The 23,039-nt window shown below is 40.1% G+C and overlaps 1 protein-coding gene across 16 annotated transcripts in view; it reads left to right on the top strand.

The window, feature by feature from the left end:
• Nucleotides 1-23,039, top strand: part of Map2k5 (mitogen-activated protein kinase kinase 5) — a 243,479-nt gene that overhangs the window by 133,512 nt on the left and 86,928 nt on the right. For all 16 annotated transcript variants that reach the window (XR_007343974.1, XM_015480492.2, XM_048793802.1 and 13 more), the window contains one exon: nt 7,837-7,908. Coding sequence is in view for 15 of the 16 variants with exons in the window: in XM_015480492.2 (XP_015335978.1) it covers nt 7,837-7,908 (72 nt within the window). In the remaining variant the exon portion in view is untranslated. The remainder of the gene's footprint in view (nt 1-7,836; nt 7,909-23,039) is intronic.

The raw sequence follows: 23,039 nt of genomic DNA, 5'->3' as shown, positions 1-23,039 counted from the left end.
TATCCATGTTGCTTACTTAATTAATCCTAAAATATGCCAAGATGTCAGTCAATAAGGTCGATTATTTTTTCCAGGAATACAGACATGCTTTGTCACCAGATCAAAATGAAATTACTGAGTTAGTTCAGTTTTACTTTTAGATCGCTGTATGTGAAGGTTAGCAGTCCAGTTTCTTTAGAACTTGTACCTATCTGTTTTGTTTAGATGTTGGATTCATGCCTGTTATAAGACAACTTTAAATTTGTAAAAATAAAAGGTAGGAGCATAGAGCTGTTTCAAAGATCAGTGTGGTTTGGCTCAGACCTGTTTTTCTTGCCTTTTCAGTAAGGGAAGTATTCATGTCCATAAAAATGTTTTAGTATATTGGTTTGGAGCTAAATTTTTGTTTTTAACATTTTAGGATTAATTTTTTTTTTTAATGAGAGCTCTGGATTTACTTAGGTTCTCCCTTTCAGTTCTGATCACTTAGGTTTATATATCATGTAGTGCAGAATTTTAGTATGGATAGAACCATGGCGATTATGCTCAATGTTCTTAGTTCATGTTATCTTTTTGCGGGGGGGCAGGGGCAGAGATTGAATCCAGGGGTGTTTAACCACTGAATCACATCTCCAGCCCTTCTTATATTTTGTTTAGCGACAGAGTCTCACTAAGTTTCTTAGGGCCTCAATAAGTTGCTGAGACTGGCTTTGAACTTGCAGTCCTCCTGCCTGAGTCTCCCGATTTGCTGGAATTACATGCATGTGCCACCAAGCCCAACTCATATATTATCTTGATTAAAATTCTTTAATATGGATGGAACCCAGGATCTTATTCTCAGAACAATAGGGAGCATTTTGTTTTCACTCAGATAACAGAACACTTTACTTTTGTTTTGCATTGTTTTTAAAGAAAATTATTCCCTGTTATTTTTCTGAGTAATTTAAAGAAAAAAATGAATTCACCTATGAAGTCATCATATCTGGTTTTATAAAACTTTGTCTCTTTCCTGGCTACCCCAGGTTGGATGAAATTGGTGAACCGCCTTTGTAGCTAACAAAGCCCTGCTGATGCTATAGTCTCCGTCTTTGAAAGAATATGAAACACTGTGATTTTAAAAAAACCCAAAACCTATAAATGAAACAACTTCTCAACCACCCATCATGTTCTTAGTAGCTTTAAATTGCTCAAATAATTAAATTGCATTATATTTGAATGTACAAATCCAGCTTACAGTTGTCTTTCCCAGGTGTACATTAAAGAAATTACTTTTTTCCTTTTTGTTTATGGATGAATGTGATGCGTCCATCTGTTAATTGAAAATGTGAGGATTAAAATTATGAAACGTTAGCTCAGGTTGGCAATGCTGAAATTGCTTTGCTTCTTGGGTGAGTGAATTCTAGTCATCAACTTTATAGTAAAAGCTATAAAAAGCAGAAGTTCCCTAGGAAGAAAACAGAGATAACCTGAGAGGGAGAGCTGGGCTTAATTCAGTAGGTTCTCATTGGCCAAATACTTACTGAGATTGCATCAGATCACAAAGGCTGGGGGTGAGGAACATGGAAATAGCCTATATTACTCTAGTACAGGTATTAATCCCCACCTTGTATCTGCTGACAGTCTCCTGAGGAAGAAGGGCTGGTGTGTTTTTTGTTTGTTTGTTTGTTTGTTTTTTAACCACAACTGGATTCCATTTCAGCTGGTCCGTTTTATCATTTTAAGTTCCACATGAGCAACTATGCAAAGTGTTAGCGAACTACACAGCTCATTGGCCTGTTTTGTAAGTAAAGTTATTGGAATGTGGCTGCAGCCATTTGTTTTTATTTTGTATGTATTTGATATGGCTGCAGTGGCAGAGCTGAGGATTTGTGACAATTGCAACAGAGAACATATAACCCACAAATTAAAAAATATCTACTGTCTGGCCCTTTACAAAAAAAAAAAAAAATCACCAGTCCCCTGTCTATGTCAGTGAAAGTGTATCTGAGTCTGAGTACCTTCAGTTAATCACCCAGTGCTCACTGAGCACCTTCCATTCTGTCTGTCAGGTACTTTGGAATTACTTGGCAGTCTGCCTAAGATTTGGGCAAGATAGGAAACATGACCTCATATATAGCAGCATTGTCTATGGCCTGACAAGGACTTAAGCTATTCTAACATACATTTAGAAAATAAGAGGGCATGTAATGTACAGATTTGAGGATTCAAACAGGATGCAAAAAGGGCACATAGAACTAAGATCACTGAGGAAAGATAAGCAAAGACTCAGAAGGTGGCATGGAATCTGTGGGGGTGGGAGGTGGGGTAGAGGACAAATAATAAATTGTGGGAATGTATAATTAGAGGTCATCTGATGTAATGATGGAATGCCCTCCATTTCCCTCACTTTGTATTCTTGTGTACTTCTGTATGGTGGTAATAACATTATTAATAATAGCTAGCACTTAATTAGCACTATGTGCCAATCATTCTTCTAAGCTCTTGCATGTTAACTCTTTAAATCCTCACATCAACCCTATTAAGTAATAAGATTATCATTTTCATTTACAGATGAAGAAATTGAGGCGAGAGAAGTTATGTGACTTACCCAAGTTCACACACCTAAAAGTGGCAGTTAGAATTCATAGCTAAGTGATCTGCCTCTAGAGGCTAACTTTTAATTGCTGTGCCTCTCAACATTTCAAAATTATCTGTCTCTCTCTCCGATCTAGATTATGAACTTCACAGGGGCAGAGTTTATTCTTTTCACCCTCTCTACCTGTCTTTCACACAATGTCCAATGAATGAGTTAGTTCATGACAGCTGTAATCTAGAAGTGTCTTGCTCCCTAATAACAAGATGAGAGCACCCAACTTTTTGTATTAAGAATCTTATTTACATATTAAAGTATTTGAAGACCCCGATTGTTTAAATACAACCAGGTAGACCACTCAAATGTTTAAAAGAAAATAAATCAGAAAGAAATAGCTCTGAATGTTCAAACAGTATCACTTTATTCTCCTATACCCTTGAGTGTAAGATACAAGAAAAATAACAATAGGAAAAAGGAAGACTTCTCTAACATCCTAAGTCATCTAGACAACAACTCTAACTGTGTTAAGCAGCAGAGCTTGTGGGAGGTTTTGAAAGTCATCATGATCAACCTCCCCACTGACCAGTGAGGAGTTGGAGACAGAGACCTGCAAAGTGAAATGTTCTGTTCAAGGAAACATGCTTTTTAGGGGACAGATAATGTAGGTTCAACAGACTCTTTCATGCAAAGCATGAAAGATTTGCAACTACATTTTAACAGTATTTCATCCAGAAGGATGTCAAAGGAATCCAGAAGCTTTGGAAGTTATATTAAGTAAAACTATTTCCCAGAAATTCTAATTACTAAAAATTTATTCTATTCTTAAGACAAAAGTACCTAAACTTTAACAAACTATTCTGTAGTCATTAAAATGTGATATTATTAGTATTTTGAAATTTAAAAAAAAAAAAGTCACACAAATACTTATTCTTTGGAATCAGAAAATAAGTCTATTTTCTATATGACTATTCTTATATCCTGAATCCCCCCCCACAACCACTGTTCAGGCTGTTCCCATCCTTAGAAATATCTTTACCTGGAATAAAACCTATAAAGATCTTGTGCTCTGACTCAGGTGGCCATGCTCATGTCGTGACAGGAAGGGTAGGAGTGACAATTAGGAAAAAGCTAGCATTTACTGAGGGTTCCCAGATGGCACAAACTGAATCAAGCATGTTACGTGGATTCATTTAATCCTCACACGACCCCACAGTAGAGAGCTGTTGTTATCATCTCCACTTCACAGAGAACCAAAGGTGAAATAACTTTAAGCCCAAGGTCTCGGAGCAGCACGTAGTGAGAGGCAAGATTTAATTAGGGCAGCAGCTTCAGGTTTCTATGGATGGCAGGTTAGGTTACTTGGATCAACTCTTCTGTTCAAAATGGCTAGTTAAAAAAAAAAAATTAAACCATCTCAGATGCACTGAAGAGCTAAATGTACAGGAACTCTCGGGACAATTTTTGAGTGAAATCTCACAACAGAGAGGAATGTAGAATGTCCGAGCGCTAGAGCTGTTTATTCCTGAGGGCCTTCACCTCACCACACTCGGTAAAGGCAGTGGTCAGGCTTCAGGGCCCACCTAAGACTGAAGGTCTCAGGAGATCTTCCCCAGAGATCCTCCCCATTTTCATGCTGAAGAGGGTCACCATTGGTGCTGAAGCAAACTTGATCTAAAGCTGTTCCTCCTCTCTAGCCCCAGGGAACTGAAAAAGAGGCCTTTTAGAGAGAAGCAGAGAAGCAGGAGAAGAAAGAAAAGTGGAAAAGGTGGGGTCAGTACTGGACTGTTGTATTGTAAGCAGAGTTATGAACTAGTTAACTGGTTAAATGCCCAGTCACAGAGTGGCTAGGGGGAGGAGTGTGAGTTCCAGCTTAAAGCCACCGTCCTAGAAGAGCCATTGTAAATTTGCATCTTAGATCATCACCATGCCTTGCTCTTCTCAGGAACAAGCCAAGGTTTTTGTTTTGTTTTGTTTGCTCTTTACTTCAGCCTCAGTACAGAGGTGCTTCTCAGGAAGTCATCTTATCACTTAGCTTTTTACACTGTTGACAGCTGTCATGTGAGAAGGTAACCGCAGCCTTAGCTTTTTAACTGCAAAATATCCATCACAGATCCTCTGTCAGCTGTGTTGTACATGGTGGCTGGTTTTGTTTTGAGAGAAGAGGACAGTTCAGACAGCCTTGGTTCAAGTGTGAGACCAAGGACTGGGCGTGTAGGGCAGTGGTTGAGCATTTGCCTGGTATGCACGAGATCCTGCATTCAGTCCCCAGAACCACAAAAATATAATGAATAAATAAATAAAGCGTGAGACTAGCTTTGAATTCAGCCTTAGTTCATCAGATCTTAGCTCCATATATTCAGAATGTTTTGGGCTCATCTTCTGCCTAAATCATTTGCAGGGCCCTGGGCATGTTTGCAAGTCTCCGTCTACCTATGCAAGCTTTAGAATAAGCCCACAGAGCTCACTACTTGCTTTTGCCGAGCATTCTTGCTCAAGCACATCATCACAACAGTAATCTCATTTTGTTAGCTTATTGCAAGGATAATTTTTCCAAGAGGTTATCAGAATCTCATCCTGAAGGAGTTCTCTTATTTGTTACCTGATATCTATGAACATTATCACTTTTTCCTTATTTAATTTTATATGTTTTTTAAAAGAGATTCCTTCTTTTTTTTTTTAATGGGCCTTTATTTTGTTCATTTATTTATATGATGTGCTGAGAATTGAACCCAGTGCCTCACACATGCCAGGGCAAACGCTCTACCACTGAGCCACAGCCACAGCTCCTCTATGTTTTATTTTTCACCTCTCAGTTTGCATTTGTTTTGGTAGTTCAGTGGGCAAATTTGTGGGTATATTTAATCTCATTGTTAGTTCTGCAAGAATATTTTGTATGCACATTCCAATTCTATTTGTATGTTTGTTTCTTCTGTATTCTGGATGAAGTTCTGTGTGTTGCTAACTATTTAGGCACTGGAAGAAAGAAATGGAGAGAAGAAAGAAAAAAGACCAGGGAGTAAGATTGCATTTGATTATTTCTTGAATAATTCTAGAGGGTTTTAGGATTTTCATCTTTGCTATAAGTTATTGATGGACATAAAAAGCTATAATGTTTGGGGAAGTTACATTAGAATTCTCTGAGGATCTTAATTATGAAGTTCATTCTTAAAAACAAATGTGCAGTGAACATGTTTTGCACCCTTCCAGTCAGCATGCACGCCTGTCACGTGCCAGCTGTGGCACAGGCATGAGGTAAATGAGACACTCTCTTTGTCTCTGAAGGGAAAGAGACTAGAAAATGGGCGATTATAACACAGTATGATAAATAAATGTTAAAGATATGAACAGCATCGCAGTGAATACAGAGACAGGACTTGGTAGCTCTGCCTAAGAAACAGAGAAAGGTTACACAAACAAAGGTGGCCCTCAAACAGGGTCTGTACAAGGTAGAGTCACTAAGCAGAGGAGGAGGAAGGTGGAGGCACTCTGAGAGCTACTGCCTTTCCAGAAATCTTTTTAGTGGCTGGAGTTGAGGGTACTAAAGAATCACCAGATAAGAATTTTTAAAAATGAGATCCTCAGGCCCTCGCCCAGAGATTCTGGTTCAGGAAATTCATTTGTGGTGAACACCTGTGGTGGTTGTTTGGCAGTTGGTCCAAAGACTGAATTTTCAGAAATGCTCACCAGATTGAGACTAGTTCTTGGCTCCACTGACTTTTAGTTCTGGAGAAGTTTGACACTCTGGAAAGAACTCTGATTTTTCAGTCAGAAATGACTGGGTTTGAGCCAGGAGCAGTGGCTCACACCTATAATCTCAGCAACTCGGGAGGTGAGGCAGGAAGATCACAAGTTCAAAGACAGCCTCAGCAATTTAGAGGCCCTAAGCAACCCAGTGAGACCCTGTCTCTAAATAAAATACAAAAAAAAAAAAAAGTGGGGGTCTGGAGATGTGTCTCAGTGGTTAAGTGCCCTTGAGTTCAATCCCTGGTATCCCCCCAAAAAAAGAAAAGAAATAACTGGGTTTTTAAACCTAGCCCTGCTCCTGAACAATCCATTTAATGCTAGCTAATCCACAGCTTGAGGCTTGGACAGTAATAAAATCAGGGATGATAATAGTACAAATCTCATATGAATGTGAATCTGAAATGAGATGTACGTAAAAGGGCTTAAAATGGTGACTGGCATGTGGAAATTCTTTAGTAAATTTACATAATGGTAATGTTGATGACAATAATGATGTTTGTCCCATAACTGGCTAGCCAATTCCATAGGAATACATCCTAATACCTATCAAACTGGTTAGAATTGGATAACGAGATATGATCCATTATCCAGTATTGATCCCAGCCCTGCCCATTAGCTGTGTAAGTTTGAGCAACTGCTTCACCTTTGTGGGAACTCAGTTTCTCTTACTCATTTGTTAATGTGTTCATTTCAGACATTCTGTAAGTACCCTACTGAATGCCAAATCCTAGAGGGATAGCTGAGGAAGCCCCCACTCAGTATAAAATTATTTCTGTTGAGGTAGAGTATGCATGTAGCAGGTTTCTAAACCAGGTGTCTGCTACACATCTTGAATGGAGGACCAAATGTCCCAAGTGGAATTTCCAAACTATTCCTTGATTCGTATCAAAAGAAACCCTGGTAAGTGAAATAAATAATTGAACAGTTGGTGAATCTAGGAAAAGGAAATGTAGATGTTTTTTATACTAGTCTTATTTTTTCCCCTTCCCTGTAAGTTTGAAATTATTTCCAAATTAAAAAAAAAAAAATCAAAATTTTCTAAACTCTAGTCTTCAAGACTTATCTACCAAAATGCAAGTAAATAGTAATATTGTATAATTTTGTGTAATTTGTCACTCCTCAGTTAAGACTACTAGACTTGGAGGGAGAAGACCTGGGTTTAGGTCTCAGCTCATTTGCTAGTTTAGGTGGCTGCCATAGTAATTCACTAATTGGAACTTTGATTTTCTTTATTTGTGAAATAGGAATAATATTTTTTTTCCACAGAGACTGTAGAGGATCAAGAAAAAATATACATATATTATATATATAAAACACATACTCATACATATATACCTCTATAAATGCATACATATATATGTACAGAAAGAAAATTTCTCCATATTCTCTATATAATATGTACATGTACATATACATGAATGTGTGAAATTGTTTTGCTGTGCAGATATTGGTGTCTTCCCATCTTAGCCGAGCTTGTGTTCAGTTTATGTTTCCTGAAGTAACTTAGATCAGCTCACAGACTCCTTTCTGTTTTCTTACAGCCTGAAAGAATTTCAGGGGAGCAGTATGGAATACACTCTGATGTCTGGAGCTTAGGAATCTCTTTCATGGAGGTATGTTGTTGCTACAACCAGATACTTCTGTGAATGTCTGTGTTAATATGTTCTATCAGGAGGAACAAAATAAAATAAAACTTCAGTGTGTTATGTATATATGTAAGAGTTTGACTCTAAAGTTCTTACTTATTTCGATATTGAACTGTCTTTGGGCACTATGAGAAAGCACTATTTCTCATAGATTGCCTATATAAGAAATATCCAAAGTGCTTGTTAAAAATACAGGTTCCCCAGCCCCATCCAAGACTAGTTAAATCCCAATCTCTTAAGAATCTGCACGTTTAACATGTTCTCTCGGTGAACCCCATACCCACTAATTCTGGAGTACCTATATGCTAAAAGAGGGATTCCATTAAGATGCTATGTGATGCTATCCTGTTCAAATATAACACCCCAAGCTACAGCCTACTTACTTGGATGTATAAGTCCTATGTATTTGTTTTTTGAAAAGGGGTGAGGGGGGGACACCTTGTTCCAATATAGTGTTATCACGTGTTTGTGGGGGGGCTATAATGTGATGGGTGTGGAGGGACACATGTATATAACATAATTTTATGTCTTTACCCTTCATTGCTGTATTTAGAATGGACTTTATCTTAGTGTGGCAGGTACAGCCCCACTAGATTTCTATGATGAGGTCTATAAAGTGACCTTATGACTTATATTAGAAGGACACATGGTTCAATTTGAATTACAGTATTATAAAACCCAGGTATTCTCCAGTGCTTCAAGATTATTTCTCAACTACATTGATTGAGCTAAAGGAAGACTTTCTTAAAAGTAGAAAGGAGTCTTTAAATAAGATCATATAGTTGCGTTAACAATTTTATCAACTTTTTTAGGTCAAATACTTTTCTGTGACTTTTTGTAATGCATGAATTCCATTGCATTTATAGGGAAATATCTTTATAGACTTAATTCACCTGCATGATAGAAAGAAAGCAAAAATAAAGGGTTCAGTGTTTATACTAAACCCTATTCTTCTGTTTCTCTATAAAAGGGAGTCAAAGAAGAAATACAGTATTTGTGTATCAGCTCAGAGGTTAGCCATAATGGTGGATGGATCTCAGGACTGTCTCCCAACAGAATCCTGAAGGTCTTGTTCTAGCTTTCAGTGGAAAGTAGTTCTTTTGATTTGTGGGACTCAGGCCTTGCCATTATATAATTTCCCTTTGCATATTTTAAAACATCATCACTGATTATATTTTATAAATGACCAGATAGAGTGTAGAACATTGAGAGTTTACATGGTATAGAGATGAGCATCCCAGGCTGGAATGGAAGACCATCTCATTCCAGTGTAGTCATATCACACATGTATGTGGGGGGGGGGGCAGTATGCAGTTCCCACTTTGCTACTAGTTTCCTTCATCTGTAAAATAAGATCTTTAAGACCCTTTTTAGACTAACTCCACTGCTGCTCATTCTGCTGTTTTTCCTTAACTTTCACACAACTGTAGAGCTATGTGACTAAGACAGGGCTGTACCCTGGCATGGCTTAGCCACAGGGGTATAGAATACTGTAAGAGAGCGTCACTGATAGGTTCAGACTCAGAGCACACATAAATGTTCACCATTCACCCTTCCTCACTCACTTTTGTATTCCTGTCTCGAGCTCCTGCTGTGCCTGCTGCAGGGGCAGTGGGGATAGAGTATTGAGAGGACACTCAGGTCTTGGCTCTCCTGGAGGACATTTGGTAAGGGGTGGGGCATGAAAGCAAAGATAGAAAGCAAAGTGACAACTAAATACGTAGCTTGTCAAGTGGTGATAAGTCCTATAAAGGAAAAGAAAGCAGACAGTCCTCTCTGATGAGGTACCATTAGAGCAGGGACTTGAATGCCACTTGGTAAGAGCAGGTGCAAAGGCACAAGATGGAGTGCACTTGGCACATGTAAGAAAGCAGAGAGACTAGTGTGACTGGAGTGGAGTTAGCAAGAAAAAAATAAATTCAGAGCAGTAGCCAGGGGCCACATCCTGTATAACCTCAGAGGCCGTGTTGAGGACTTAAGCTGTTACTGGGAGAGTAAATGATCTGACTTAGATTATTTTCAAAGGATCACTGAGTGCTCTGTGGAGTACAATTGCAAAGGTGCAAGCACAGAAACAAGGAGGTCAGTTTAGGTAGATAGGAAGGTACATGCCAAATAAATTAACATTTATATTTATTTATGTTGCATATTGTAATACACATCTACCTATATTTTGCTAGGTACTAGGAATGTAGTAGATAATAAAAAGAGACTTTGGGGCTGGGAATGTGGCTCAAGCAGTAGCGCACTCACCTGGCAAGCGCAGGACGCTGGGTTCGATCCTCAGCACCACATAAAAATAAAATAAAGCTATTGTGTGCACCAAAAACTAAAAAATAAATATTAAAAAATTCTCTCTCTCTCTCTAAAAAAGAGAGAGAGAGAGAGAGACTTTTTGAAGATTACCATCAATATGTTTGGGATTTCATTGATCATATTCCTTTATCCTGGAGGCAAACTATTAGTCTCTAGAACATTGAAGAAAACAGAATTTGTAAGATCAAAAAGTATTAGGTACAGGGAACTGAAAATGTCAGTGTTGAATGTGAGACATCCAGATGCCAGAAGGAGCATGCTGCAGAGAAATGTAGAGTAAGATGACCAGGTGGGGGGAGTGAGGGCCAAGAGACAACAGCCTTCTGATGCGCCCTGTGTTTTAAAATGGGTGCTAAGGAGTGGGTGTGAGAGCAGGAGGAGGAGATACTATAGGGTGTGAAGAGGAATCTAATTATGATCATCACCAAGGCTTGTGGAGCATCTCTTGGTACAGGAAGCTTAATGCCTTCAAAAGCCAGCTTGGCATTGTAGCCCCTGCCCTCCAGGAGCTTCTGACCCACCAGACCAGCAAGTGACCACAGCTGAACCACCTAAGTAGTAGGCCACTAAGCCATTAGAGAACACAATGAAACCCCTGGCATGTTTTATACCATATTTAGGTAGGGTCCAAGGTAAAGAAAAGCATGTGATAGGGAAGAGAAGAAGGAGCATTTGAATCCATAGAGCAGACATAGTGGATGGTTCAGTAATGAAGATTACAAGAGAGGCCCAGAGGAGCCCAAGTAATAAGAACATTACCTGAAAGCATTGGGAAGTTAGTCCAAAGAATTACTTAAAGGCTGAGGTTCTTCATTTGCTTACCAAAGTATGCTTGGCCATAGATGTGGTAAATCCTGTTTAGAATCATGGTTGTCAGAAACGTGAGTGGCAAAAACATTTAAAAATCTGAGGAACAAATTGCACCGTGAAACACAGTCGGCACTTTCAAGAATCGTATTTCTTCTGTTTGTTCTCACTTTTAGAACAAGATTCCCTTTCTATGTATGAGCTATAAAGAGGAGAAACTCATTCATTCAGTAATTCTTACTTAAGCAGTTGTCACGAGGCAGGCCCTCGGGGGGCACATAGAGCTAAGGAGAGCTACTTCTGGGGGACGAGGAAGCCACCCAAAGGCTGGAGCACTGTGAGCCTTGGTCCCGGTGTTTATGAAGGACTCTGAGCCAAGGGGTGGGGGTGGGGATTACAAAGGAGTTGGCATGGAGTGGGCCTTGAATGGATGCACCACTAGGAGAAAGAGGGAAAAGATGGAGACCCCTGCCCCAGCCCCCAGCACACTCCTGGGTGGATGCTCCGATACCATTAAGAGGTCAGATGTCAAAGCAGGCTAGGTCTCACCAGCACAGGTTCACTGCCCGCTTGTGTCCAGACTGTTCTGAGTGTTTTGAGTCAGCCAGTTTCCTTCCTTAGGTACCTGTGGTGAGTCCAAAACTGGATAAAAACATAGGAAACTAACTGAGCAATAGAATTTCCCCCAAATTATCCAAGAATCAAATAGAGACAAAAGGGAAGCCAGAATATTCTATCCCTTCTCCCTCTTTCCAGCAAGCCTTCCCCTAATTCCACAATTCTTACCTCTGAGCTTTGGTGATGCCAGAATCAGAGGTTGCCTTCATTGTCTTAAACTCCTAAAATAATGCAGGTCACCTCTGCCTGCCTTCTTCCTGCTGCCCCTTCCCTTGTTAATGTGCTGTCAGAGTCCCCTGGGAAGCCAGAACAAGGTCTCTCACCACACTCTCTTCATAAGAGATGATGCTTCATGCCACCAAAAAAATAAATATATAAAATAATAGTAATAATAATAGATACATTTGTGCGTTAAGAAAAGAATCTTTAATACCAGACCTATCTTTTTTTTTTTTTTTTGGTGCCAGGGATTGAACCTGGAGCACTTCACCACTGAGCCACAACTCCAGCCCTTTTTATATTTTATTTAGAAACAGGGTCTCACTGAGTTGCTTAGGTCCTCTCTAAGTTGCTGAGACTGGCTTTGAACTCACAATCCTCCTGCCTCAGCCTCCCAAGCTGCTGGGATTCCAGGTATGCACCACTGCGCCTGCCAGATACACCTCCAAGAACTGAATTGCCCCTGCTTCTACTCAGCTTTGCACCCTCTGTTCACAGGGTAGAGGGGTCTTCCTCCAGGATGCTTGTTAGCTGTATGAAGTATTTGGAATTGGCAAAAGTAAATAAAGATGAAAATTATCCCTCAGAAAGGGAAAAATGAGAACATTTGGCCTAAGTCGAGCATGTCAGTTTGGGGTGGGGGGGACTTTCTGTTGCGTATTTACGGTTTTATACTCAGACCTTTAAACATGTTGTGGTTTTCCTCCTATGGATTAGTTATGAAGTCAAATTAAAGTGGTCACCATACATGAGGTTTGTGCATACTCATTATGTAATGGGGAAGGGAACTCCTGTGGAATTGCAGTTCTTCCTTGAAATGTCACATCACAACAACAATCAGTGTGGAGCCAGGTGTGGGGGCAGGCACATGCCTGTAATCCCAGCTACTTGGGAGGCTGAAGCAGGAGGATAATAAGCTCAAGGCAGCCTGGGCAATTTAGGGAGACCTCAAAATAAAAAAAGGACTGGGATATAGCTCAGTGGTAGAACACCCCTAGGTTCAGTCCCCAGTGCAAAAAAGAAAGAGAGAAAGAGAAGTGAGACCACTAATAAGACTATAAAAGTCCTGAACTCAAACTGGAGGGTTAAATCCTTTCCCAGAATTTGCCTCTTCTAGAAAGCTCTCATGGATTCATTTGGGTGATTTCTAGGGCTTTTCACCCTGGTAGTTACTATTCAGTGCTTCAGCACTGAACTTTAAAATGAAAATGAATTTGGTAAATTTAAATAAGGGCTCTGTTTTGCCAAGTTCGAGAGGTCTATTTAATCCTTAGGGATGGGGTGCCTCAAACACCTTAGCGCACCACTTCCTGGTTTCATAGGCAGCTCAGTGCTTATCTCTCCTCCCAGAGAATGGTTTGAGCAGGGTCCTATTCCGGTTTTTTACTAATCAATTGACCCACTTCTATTCTTGTGTCATTTGTGTCACAACATCAGTCCGTAGGTGAAAAATAGAGAGTCCTGTGTGCAAGAGCTGGATTCTCAGATGTCCCTTCTTGAGTGGAGGCCTAAGTCACCTACCCTCCTCCAGCCTTGCATTTGCAGCACCCAGGATGAGGCATGTGCATTAAAAAGGCACCAGGCCAGGCTGTAATAGTCTTGTTCTCACGGAGTACTCTCCCAAGTGCATGTTCTGGTTTGTGATTCTCTCTGGCGGGTTATTATAAACCTTATTAAGGTTGGTGGCAAATAATCTCCTGACAGACTTTTCCACAGGAGTCAGGCTGAAAGCCCCATCTTTAGCACACGCATTTGCTCTTTTCACTTAGATCCTTGCTCTTTGTGCCTTTGTTTGCTGCCTCTCTACGCCAGTCTCCTGAGTCCCAGGCACAGAGCAATCTGGCTCGATGTGCTTGGTTAATTGGTGTGTCATCTAGTCCTGTGAGGCCCCTCTTCAGCATGAGCACTGTTTTATTGAAGTGGTTTGAATGATGTGTTAAATGATGAAAGCTAGGACCATGGCTTAGAAAAACTGTCTCGAGATAGGTGAAGAACATATTTAGAGAACCACACAATGTCACTGTCATCAAAGTAACACCATCTTCTGAAGATTTTTATAGGTTCTATTGTTTTTGACAAAAGAGTTTTTCCTTGAGTTTTTGAGTTACCTTTACGATGTTAAAAATAAATCCATGGAACACTGTGCTGTTATCTCTGCACAGAATGTGATTTTTTCTTCATCTCCCCAAGACACAATTTAAATACCCATCTTTGGGATGCCAACACTCATCTCTACAGCTGAAAGTAATGTCTTCCTCTTCTGACATTCATGTGCATGTGAAGAAGCACTTTCTGTTTGCCAAAGAAGCAGACCCAGATTCAAAGTCCACCTCTGCCAGTGTAAGTTCTGGAACCTTGGCCACATCACTTTTCTCTCTGGGCCTCAGTTTCCTCGTCTTCAGATAAACAATGATAATAAACACACATTTTGAAAGAAGTATTAAAATATTTCAATATTCTAGTTTCTTTTATAACAAGAATGACACTTCTGTAACATTCTCATTTAACAGTAACAACCCTGTAACATTACTTCAACAACAGTCAGCTTCTCTTTGATACAGTGTCCTATATGTACTGAAGGCTTACCACGTAAAAGATTATGAGGCATCATCTAAATTTGGATCCTGCCTTCAAATACACAGAAGAACCCATTCCACCCGCTACAGAAAAACAACAGGAAAAACAAAAACAAAAAAACAGTGGGTCTCCAGCTATGGCTTTTTTCCCATTTTAACCCCCTTGTAGATTGTGAACCTGGTCTCAGGATGACGGATGACTCTGGATGCCCTGTGAATGGCTGCTGTCAGCTTTTCTAGACCATAAAAATTTGGCATTTAGTGTTATTCCCTCAGATACTAATATTTTCTTCTCTTAATTTAAAAAATTACTTTCAAGGAGCTGGGTATGGTGGCACATGCCTATAATCCCCACAAGTTGGGAGGCTGAGGCAGGAGGATAACAAGTTCAAGGCCAGCCTCAGCAACTTAGTAAGACACTGAATCCAAAAATTTTTTTAAAAGGGCTGGGGTTGTAGTTCAGTGGTAAAGCACCCTGGGTTCAATTCCCAGTACCAAATATTTTCAAGTTTGTGAACAGAATTTAAATCTTATGATATTGTTCCGTCTGCTGCCCCAACTAGTGAGACAGCTTACCTGTTGATCAGAAGCTTTTGCTGAAAGCCATCAAAGGGTCCAAAGAGAAAAGAAACATCCACAGAAGACTGAGTAGGAAAGTAGGGAGGAGGTGGTTCTGGAGTCCTTGTTGTGGGCCCTTCTTTACTTCCATTGAAGAACGTGAAGGAAAAGAGCATGCACAGTTTCTGTCACTCTGTCCCACACTCCTACTCCCCTTTCTGTAATTCTTCTCTACTTGGTTTTTTTTTACATTGTCATTTTTGGGGCTTGAGGTCTAAAATTTTGTGTAACTAACTGCAGAAAGGAGCCGTTAAAATGACCTTTGGCAGATGATGGATTGACTAGTTCAGTCCTTTTTGAGGTTTGTGAAGGGGCCCAGCTGTCTCAGATTACCATGCCTGAATGCCCCTTCTCCAAGGTTGTCAGTGATCACAGTGAGTGTGAAGCTGCAGACACAGTGAAGTGCCCCCCCCCCCCAATGCCGCATTGTTGGGCTTGCTTTGTGCTTGGAGCTACTGGGAACAACCATGAGATTGACAAAACAAGCTGAAGCAGGTGCTAGCAGTCCCAGCTAAGCGTTTTATTATTTTGATGGATTCCAAGCTGATTTTAAAGTTTTTCCAATAGCACATGCCCTCATCACATATACACACAAACACACCAAACTTGGAGTCTTAAAAAACATTGAGTCGACAGTCTTGATGTGAAGAATAAGGAAATAAAGAGGAGACAGTATTGACATTTGACAACTCATCTTCATGAGCTTGTCAGTGGAGAAGAAGCAAGCTGGCTTTTATGACATTTGACATGTACATAACACTTAACAAAGCCATTTGATATTCAGAAACAAAAACAGACAAGACCTGTGGCATTCTGTTCAATAGAAAGTATCTTCTAGTGCATAGATCCCTGGGCTCTTTCTGCTCAGCAGTGTGATCATTTGCCTTGGGAAGTGAAAATATTCCATCCCTGGGGTCATTTAAGTAGTTAAATAACTGACCAGTTATATCTTTTTTTCTTCTTTCCTCTTTTTTGTACTGGGGGTTGAACTCAGGTCTACACATATGCTAGGCAAGCACTCGATTACTGAACTACATCCTCAACCAAATTATTTTTGTTAGAAGTAATTCTTTGTAGAAGAGATGGCTATGGTTGGATAATTGCGAGTCATTTATTCATTTATTTACTCAGCAAATATTTGTTGAGTGCCTACTATATGGCAGGTCCTGTTGCTGGGGACCCTGCTATAAACAAAATTGACAAAAATCCCTACTTCCAAGGAGCCCACGTTTTAAAAAGGGGTGTTTGACAATTGGGGCTTGGCAGCCACCAGGTTAGAAGGCTAGATAGGAGAAACTGTTGTGGGGTTACTTTTGAGGTATGATCTAAAAGATGAGGAACCAGTCTTCTAGTGATATCTGTCAACCTGAAAATTCCACAAGTCTTTGATAATTTGGGGAGCTCCTGTGGCTAACTTGGGGATATCCAGTGGTAACAACCTCTTCTAGGATTCTATCAATATTCAAATCCCATTACTTACAGTTGATTTTTAAAAATCCTTTTGAAGAGCTGGGGTTGTGGCTCAGTGGCAGAGTGCTTGCCTCGCATATGTGAAGCACTGGATTCGATCCTCAGCACCACATAAAAATGAATAAACAAAATAAAGATATTGTGTCCATGCATAATTTTAAAATATTTTTAAAAAGAGAGACACAATTCATAGTTTTTCAAAAAATCCTTTTGAAGATCCTACAGGCAATATTACATACTTGGTTTGAATTGGATAAAAATAACTTCATCTTTTTCTCTAGTGTTTATTTAGGAAATTATTTTACACACCTCACCTTTTGTTTAGAGACTAGGAAGTTTTTAACTAAAGAAAGACTATGGAACTTGGTAAATCACTCCCTTTACCAGTGAGGGAGAGAAGGAACGTGATGTGAGTACGGTCCACAGCCTGCACCGTGCAGGAGAGAAGTGGAATGAGGCCTTCTGGTGTGAAGGCTTGTGCTCTTTCCTCTCCTCTGAGCTGTTGACATTCTCTTTCTCAATGTCAGTCTAATAAGAAGGATGGCAACACAACATTTGACATGTACATAACACTTAACAAAGCCATTTGATATTCATTATCTCATGTAAGCTTCTCCCCACTGTGATGGAAATGACTGAAAAATTAGTAATTTGAGTCATTGAAGGTGGTTCCACATTATTAGCATCAAAGTTCCCATTTTGCAAACGAGGACACTGAGATCCAGAGAAAAATCTAGAAAAGACTTTTCCAGAAAGGTTAAATGACTGGACCTGGAGCTCCAGTAGTCAGGTTTCCTGACGTGTGGATTAGTCTGCTTCTTCCATTATGCTACAGAAAGGAAGTTGATCAAGTAGTTGGAAAAAGAGGAGATGAATGGTAAATGTAAACGAGCCGGAAATTAGATAAAAGCAAGGACAGGCTTGTTGTGGCTCAGCAGTCGGTCAAGACTGCTTCTCATAGGCTTACGCCTCACACTAAAAGAAAGACAAAAATGAACCTAATCTCCAATGCGTCTACTCTGCTAGGAAATGGGCAGGCCAGAATTCCATCTAGTCAGTAAACATTTATCCAGGGGTACCTTGTGTGGGCAGTAAGAGTCCAGACTTTGCCCTCAGGAGCTCCTTGACGAGTTGGGGGAGAGAGAAGTAGAAGTGCAGTGGATGCTCACAGGACTGGGCTGGTGAGAGTGAACACTAACCTCAGAGTCAGGGAGGGCATTCCAGTTATCCATTACTGCTTAATAAACTACCCCAAATTAGTGGCTTAAAATAACAACCACTCATTTACTCAGGATTCTGTGGGTCAGGAATTCTAGCAGGGCTCACCCACCTTACGAGCATCAGGGGCTTCTCTTGAGACTGCAGCCAGATAGTGGTTAAGGATGAAAGATCCACAATAGCTTCACCTGCACCATGGTGCCGTGGTGGAGGCCGGGAGAGGCTGGGGCCTGTCTGTCTCCCTGTGCCGCTCACCCTCACTCAGGCTCGCTCAGTCTGTCTCTTGCACACTCTCTCCTTCACTTCTCATGGCCAGCTTGGGCTTCCAGTGCCTGGTGTTCTATGCTGTGATGTTAAAGCTTCAGAAATTTCACAGATTACTCCTGCCACAATCTGTTGGTCACAACATAGCCTGTTTAATGAGGAAATAACAGGGTCACCTTGTAAAACAGCAAAAGGTAGATCTGTTAAGACCATCTCCAGAAACACAATGCAGAAGGCTTTCTGGAAGGGATGTTGCCTAAGCGAAGTTTTGATGAATGGGTGAGTTTGGAGGACAGTGTTCAACTGTGCAGCAGCACGTACTGAGGCCGATTGTGACTCCCTCAACTTTGCATGTCTTGAAATATAAGTGTAGATCATGTTAAGCTCAATAGACTAAACCTCAACACTCACGTTTTCTCAGATATTCACAGCTGCACCACTCCAAAGAGCAGTTTAGATGTGGAAGCCCACAGAGCTATGTCTCTAAGAGACTATTGTCATGATTAAAGCTGCCTGCTGTCAGAGAATACAGGTCAACATGACATTACTATCTTAAAGGAGCATCATTTCTTAATTTTTTTTTTTTTTTTGTCCTGGGAATTGAACCCAGAGCACTCTACCATGAAGCTGCACCTCCAGCCCTTTTTATTTGTTGTTTTGTTATTGTTGTTGTTGTTAATTTTGAAACAGGGTCTCACTAAATTGCTGAAGCCGGCCTCAAACTCAAGATCCATCTGTCTCAGCCTCCCAAGTCACAGGGATTATAGACATGGGCCACCAGGCCTGACTCAAAATAATTCCTATTTTGAGGATTCAAATGGTTAATGAATTAAGCATATGGGGTGGGTGTGGAGGTAGTTAACTCTAATCTTTTCCCTTCTTGTGACCCATTAGCCTTTAACAAGAAATAAGTCCTCTGAATCATAATGCTTAAATGTGTAAAAGTGGTAGCTACTGGTCAGTCTAAGCAGTGATTCCTAAGCAAGAAACCTTGTCAGTTAAGACTGTCAAACACTAATACATTCGAGTTGGTGTACCATGGTCACTAAGGCACTGTGGCACAGAAGCATTCACACACCACCAGGCTCCAGGCTCCATGAGGTGTCACCATCAGGGGGTTTGTCATAACCAGCTAAGGCCTTTGTCATCCTACTGCAAAATAGATGCTTCTGGTGTCATGGAGAACATAAAAGTTTAGAATTTGCTCTTCGGTTAAATGTTGCCAGCCACTAGAGATACAGGAAGATGTAGAATGCTAGGAGTCTTACCAGGTAGGATGTAATACACTCCCCAGAGAATGGTATCAGCAGGGAGTAGTATAAATTTGTCCACAAAATTGTGGCCAGAATCTTCAGGACTAACTTCTGACAGAAGGGGAAGGACAGGAGGAAAGATGTGAGCCAAGTCCTGAAAAAGACAGGTGAGAGTTCCACCTACTCATCTGTTGCACCATTCAGATTTCAGACAGGAAAACCACCCTCAGCACTGCATTCAGAGCTGTGCAAACATTGGGAGAACATTGATTTTTCTACTAGAAAAGTAAAATGCATGCTTTCACCCATCAGCATTGAACTTTATCTCTCTTTAATTCAGAGTCTTTCACTGAATCTCCTCTAATGCACAGAATGCCATCAAAAGAGACCTTTGCAGTTGTTTTTAAGTGACTTTTAGAGATTTAGTTATATACCCAGATATTTTAATTAGCATTGCTCTGAGTAGAGTGACTGATGAAAATCAACATGGAACAATTAGTGTCTGCAAAGCTACAGAAGTAGTCTTTTTAGATTCAGGGATTTCCCTCCTCTTCCTCCTCCTCCTCCTCCTCCTCCTCCTCCTCCTCCTCCTCCTCCTCCTCTTCCTCCTTCTCCTCCTCTTCTTCTTCTCCCTCCTCCTCCTCCTCCTCCTCCTCTTCTTCCTCTTCTTCCTCCTTTTCTTCCTCCTTTTCTTCCTCCTCTTCCTCCTCATCTTCTTCTTCTTCTATCTAACAATTAACTGCCTTATATTTACTATGGCCTAGTTGAAATTATGTATTGCCTTTAAACATAGTATTCAACCTAAAAGTTGTTCATCCGGATTTTGGGGTCTGAGGTAGTTAAGCACAGGCACACACACGCAAACGAGCACATATACAAATACATACATACATATATATGCGTGTATGTACACACACACACTTTTTAAGGAGAAAAAGAAAATGATGCAAGCACAATAGCATTATGGAAGAGGAAAGAGAATTATGTGCTTGGGGACAGCAGGGTTAGGAGGACCCAGCAACGTTTAAAGATTCACAACAATAGCATTTAGCATGAAATCTACTTTTTATCATCCTTACCCAGCCATCAGAATGAAGAAAGACAGTGTCCAGCAGTAGCAGTAGTTTGGTAGCAGGAGAATTAGAAGTAAAGGTACTAGTGCCTGAGGGGTGGGTCATGAATTAATAATTGCTATGTGGCGGATGAGCCCCGTCAGAAGAGCTGAAAATGAGGAAGTTGCCTTGCAGAGCGCTATCAATCACTCAGTGACCATAACTTCCAGTAATTAGTGTATTTTATGGGCCTTTGCTTCAGTGGCTCGAAAGCACATATGCTCCAGTCACAGCTAAACTTTGCCGGAGTAATATTCCAGGATGATTTATCCTCCTGCTGCACTGGGATCTAACCCTATATTAGGTGAAGATTGTGAACTAAGCTGCAATAAAGTGTAAGTTTAGGTACAGTTTGCCCAGGTTGAGACCTCAATGCATCATGCTTTTCAGTATTCACGGTTGGACCACAGCAAGCAATCATTTTTAATAGTGAAACAAATAAAGCAATTAAAGGAACAGCATTAGGATATTGTACTTGTGAATTACTGTTGCCCTCTCCCTGCTTAAGTGTCCACTATAATAAGCCCATTTCTAATTTTTTTAAAAAAAAAAAAGCACTGTATTAGAATATTTCTTTCTAATACTGTCTTTTCTCCATTATTCTTAGTAATCTGGGATAGAATGCTGAAGGCTGAGTGATTGAGAAGTGCTTGATTTATTTCGTTGTGCTACTGTGTTTGAGCTGCTTAAGTTAAAATAAATTCACTATATCAGTAGACTCTGGTGAAGATGAGTGAATCTTTTTAAAATGTTGGCACATGGGAAGGACTACTGCTGATGGGAAGCTCACATTCAGGCTCTTTCTACACAAAGGAAAAAAAATGTTATTTGCAAGCTCTCAGGAGGACTTGGCACTTCCGTACAGGCATAATGAGTTATTTGCTGTGGCTCACCCACTGCACTGGAAGTCTCCAGGGCCCTTGCCGACAGGGTCCTTTGCCATTGCCAAAACATCTGTAGAGCCCAGCGTTGTAGTAATTTAACAAGCTTTGCCGCCAACTTACAGAATGACCTTGGGCAAATTAATTAAGCTTCTGGTACCACCATTGGGCCATAATTCTGTTTATGTTGAGGAAATCCTTAGAGTTTGTAGGAAAGTGTTATGTGAAAATAAGTAAAGCAGGTTACAGAGGTACACACTTATAATTGCCCAGGAAGATGGCAAGTTCAAGGCCAGTTTGGGCAGTCCTGTCTCAAAATTTTTTACAAAGGGCCTGGAATGTAGGTGAGGGAAAAGGCATGCCTGGGTTCAATCCTCAGTACTGCCAAAAAAGAAAAAAGTATAAATTGAATAAGGAAAAGATATGCGTGAGTCCACTGAATTCTCTTTCAAGTCAAATATTCCATACCACTTTTAATAATGAATTTTCTTAAATTGATATTAGTGATAAGCTAATTCACCGAGCATAGATAGAAAGTTGCACACAGTTTGATGCTTTCATTACATTTATTATCCCATCTTTAATTTGCAATGTATTATAATATACAAGTTAAGCAATAATAGTAAAACAAACTAATTGTCTTTAATTAAAGTGAATTAGGTTTTGGTCTTAATATATTTGCTGTAGTGAGAACTGATAATATGGAGGGTCCCAAAGGTTGTTAGGGCACGTTCCTGTTGGCTGATGGTGTTGGTAATAACCCTCTTCCTCATGGTTGTAGACATGAACAAATATGTCACTTCACCACTCTGTTACTTGCAGTTACACCCCTCCGCAGGGGTTGCAGATTCTACAAGTTATCAGCTAATGGCGTTATACATTAAAAATTGAAGCTTTCCTCACTCTGAGGCCTTTCAAGGCTTTGTTCTTAAGCCCTAGACACTTTGGAGTGCAGCTGCAAACTATAGGCAGAAGATTAAATTAATTTGTAACTCTTTTTTTTTTTTTGGTCCTGCATTACTAAATCCTCCACATTTAATTGAAACCCTACTTCAAGATGCTTTGTGTTTCTGTGTTCTTTGTTGTCAGTTTAACCTCCAAAGCACTTTAACACTGGTAAATTGCTGTTATATCCTTTGGATTGTTTTTAAACCATTCAGAAAGAGGACAGTGAAATTGATACATGGCAAGAAAAGTAGAATCTTAGAGTCGATTTTGAGGTATTTAATATTTATTATGGTTCCTCACCAGCATGGTTTCAGATGATTTAAACTCTTTCTGTAGGACTGTGTAAATTGGTCTTGGGACGAAATCTCACCTGGGGAATTTTATGTAATCCAGTAGTTAAGTCTGATTTTTTAAAGTTTCCCTGTGTCTGAATATTCCAAAGTGGCTGCTGCATTTCTGTGAAATGAAGGTTTAACTGCAGAGCACAATCTAAATGCAAAATCCTTAGATGGAAATTTAATTGTATAAAATGTGCACAAGGTAATTAAGAACAAATTTTAGAACATTTCAGACTATAAAGTCCTCCTTCAGCTAGATCACTGGCTGTATTGAAAATGCTTATTTTCAATTTGCAGTTTTGCCGAGAAACATAGAATATGTCTAAATTAAGAATAACAACAAAAAACTGTTCTTCAGGGACTGGGGACATAGCTCAGTTGGTAGAGTGCTTGCCTCTGGTGCACAGGCCCTGGGTTCAATTCCCAGCACCTAAAAAAAAAAAAAAAATTAAGAAATGCT

Source organism: Marmota marmota, unplaced genomic scaffold (assembly GCF_001458135.2).
Source record: "Marmota marmota marmota unplaced genomic scaffold, marMar, whole genome shotgun sequence".
In the NCBI taxonomy this organism is placed as follows: domain Eukaryota; kingdom Metazoa; phylum Chordata; class Mammalia; order Rodentia; family Sciuridae; genus Marmota; species Marmota marmota.
This window is presented reverse-complemented; position numbering and strand designations above follow the sequence as displayed.